Source organism: Echinops telfairi, unplaced genomic scaffold, assembly GCF_000313985.2.
Source record: "Echinops telfairi isolate 266 unplaced genomic scaffold, ASM31398v2 ScPeMD7_5;HRSCAF=22, whole genome shotgun sequence".
Taxonomy (NCBI): Eukaryota; Metazoa; Chordata; class Mammalia; order Afrosoricida; family Tenrecidae; genus Echinops; species Echinops telfairi.
Window position 1 is genome coordinate 15286927 of NW_022103901.1, and position 2490 is coordinate 15289416.

At 55.1% G+C, this 2490-nt stretch overlaps 1 protein-coding gene across 1 annotated transcript; it reads left to right on the forward strand.

Annotated features, from left to right (window-relative positions):
* Window position 1: 1 nt before the first annotated feature.
* On the forward strand, window positions 2–1796 carry SEPHS2 (selenophosphate synthetase 2; the record flags this gene model as incomplete). Its single annotated transcript, XM_013005450.2, has 1 exon — window positions 2–1796. A coding segment is annotated over one exon (1038 nt), but the record flags the coding sequence as incomplete, so codon positions are not given.
* Window positions 1797–2490: the final 694 nt, after the last annotated feature.

The window sequence follows — 2490 nt, forward strand, 5'->3', positions numbered from 1 at the left end:
GACGCCCCCGGAGCCCGGCCCACCGGTCCCCACGCTGGACATCGGGCTGGACTCGTGCGTCATCCCGCTGCGGCACGGCGGCCTGTCGCTGGTGCAGACCACCGACTTCTTTTACCCGCTGGTGGAGGACCCCTACATGATGGGGCGCATCGCCTGTGCCAACGTGCTGAGCGACCTGTACGCCATGGGCATCACCGAGTGTGACAACATGCTGATGCTGCTCAGCGTCAGCCAGACCATGCCCGAGGAGGACCGCGAGAAGGTGACGCCCCTCATGATCCAAGGCTTCCGCGACGCCGCCGAGGAAGGCGGCACGGCCGTGACCGGTGGCCAGACGGTGATCAACCCCTGGATCATCATCGGCGGCGTGGCCACCGTGGTGTGTCAGCCCAACGAGTTCATCATGCCCGACAGCGCGGTGGTTGGAGACGTGCTCGTGCTCACCAAGCCCCTGGGGACCCAGGTGGCCGTCAACGCCCACCAGTGGCTGGACAATCCCGACAGGTGGAACAAGATCAGGATGGTGGTCACCAGGGAAGAGGTGGAGCTGGCCTATCAGGAAGCCATGTTCAACATGGCCACCCTCAACCGAATCGCCGCGGGCCTCATGCACACGTTTAATGCGCACGCGGCCACAGACATCACGGGCTTTGGGCTCCTAGGGCACGCGCAGAACCTTGCCAAACAGCAGAGGAACGAGGTGTCCTTTGTCATTCACAACCTGCCCATCATCGCCAAGATGGCAGCCGTTAGCAAGGCCAGCGGCAGATTTGGGCTTCTCCAGGGGACTTCCGCAGAAACCTCGGGAGGACTGCTGATCTGCCTCCCGAGGGAGCAGGCAGCCCGCTTTTGTTCCGAAATCAAATCTTCCAAGTACGGCGAAGGCCATCAAGCCTGGATCGTGGGCATCGTGGAAAAGGGAAACCGGACGGCCCGGATTATTGACAAGCCTCGAGTGATCGAAGTCCTACCTCTGGGGGCCACGGCGACTGCCCTCGCTCCTGACAATTTCAACACCACCTCGGAGCCAGCCTTATGAGATGGGAGAGCCGAAGGCAGGTGGCCCCTGGAGCCTTGGTACGCAAAGAAGAACACCTTTCCACAGGCTGCCTGCGTCTGCATAGCGGGCCCAGCCACCCTCCATCAGAGGTGAATCACTTCATCAGAACCAGCTGTGGGGTACATGCCAAGGCCAGGAGTAACCTGCGGGAGTCTGAGGGGGGTAGTTTTCTGTCATCTCGTGGGTAGGAGAGGCACCTCTGCTTCCTCTTTTCCAAGCGCAAGATGAGGCTGCTTTAAAGGATTTTTTTTTTTCTTCTCTTTGCACTGGGTTGATTCATTGCCGCATAAGGAATGAGATTATTTATTAAAAGTAAATTATATGCACACACACAAAGTCAATTGCAAAGTGAAACAAACAAACAAATGCAAATAAGCTTGGATCAATATTTTGATACAGTTAAATTGATCAGAGAGAGAACTTTATGCACGGTCCAGGCCTTTATTAGACATTCCTGAAGAACAAGCGAGCGCCTTCCTGCTCTGGACAAGAATTGAGCAGCTTGTCCACTGTCTGGGAAAGGTGGATCCGGAACCATCTGACGTGGTCTCTGTTAATGATGTTTCTCCCTCAAAACCCCGTGAAGGACCGGGAGAGACGGAGCAAATGCCAGAGCCCAGGCCTTGGTGGTCATTTGTCATTCAGGTGTTAAATCGTGTGCCGACAATGAATTCTTGGGTGATTTTATCAATTAAATTTTTAAAAAGCAAAAGGAAATAAAGCTTGGTTGAAGAGATTCTGGCTCATGGTTGGTTTCTTACGGCTCCAGCTCGTTCGAAAGTGGAACAAGGGATAGAGGTTAGACTCTGATAACATGTCAAGTGTTTATCCTGAGCCCAAACCAGGAATGTCACCCATCGATTCAGATTTAGACCTGCCTCCCACGCAGGGACACCAAAGGCCCGAGAGGTGTAAACCCAAGGACTACAAGGGGGTCAGCAATCTCAGAAGATGGGGGCGGGGGCCAGGTGAGAAGCCCTGGCAGTGCTGCAGTTAAAGCACTCAGCTACCAACCGGGAGGTCAGACTTTAGAGTTTGTCCGGCCAGATCTGGCAATCTGCTTTCGTACAGACCGACAGCCCTGGAAGCCCTATGGGACAATTCTGCCCTATTCATTGGGTTACTCCGAGTCCATTCGACCCTGGTGGATTTGTATTTCAGGAAGGTTTGGGGGCCGGTGGAAGAGGATTTAGCAGAATAGAGGAAGCCAAAATGTCAGTGCCTTCCAGTGGGAGCATTCCCCGCCCCCGCCCCCCCCAGGAGCTTGGAGATAGGCTCTGAAGGTACAAAGGAGATGTGGGGGTGGGGGCGCAGGGAGTGGTAGGGAGAAGACAGCCTTTTAAGGTCTGTTAACGGGAATTAGGTCTTGGAAGTCCTCTCACTGCCACCTACAGCCAGATGACTGCTTCTCAGCTCTGCAGGTAAGGGCA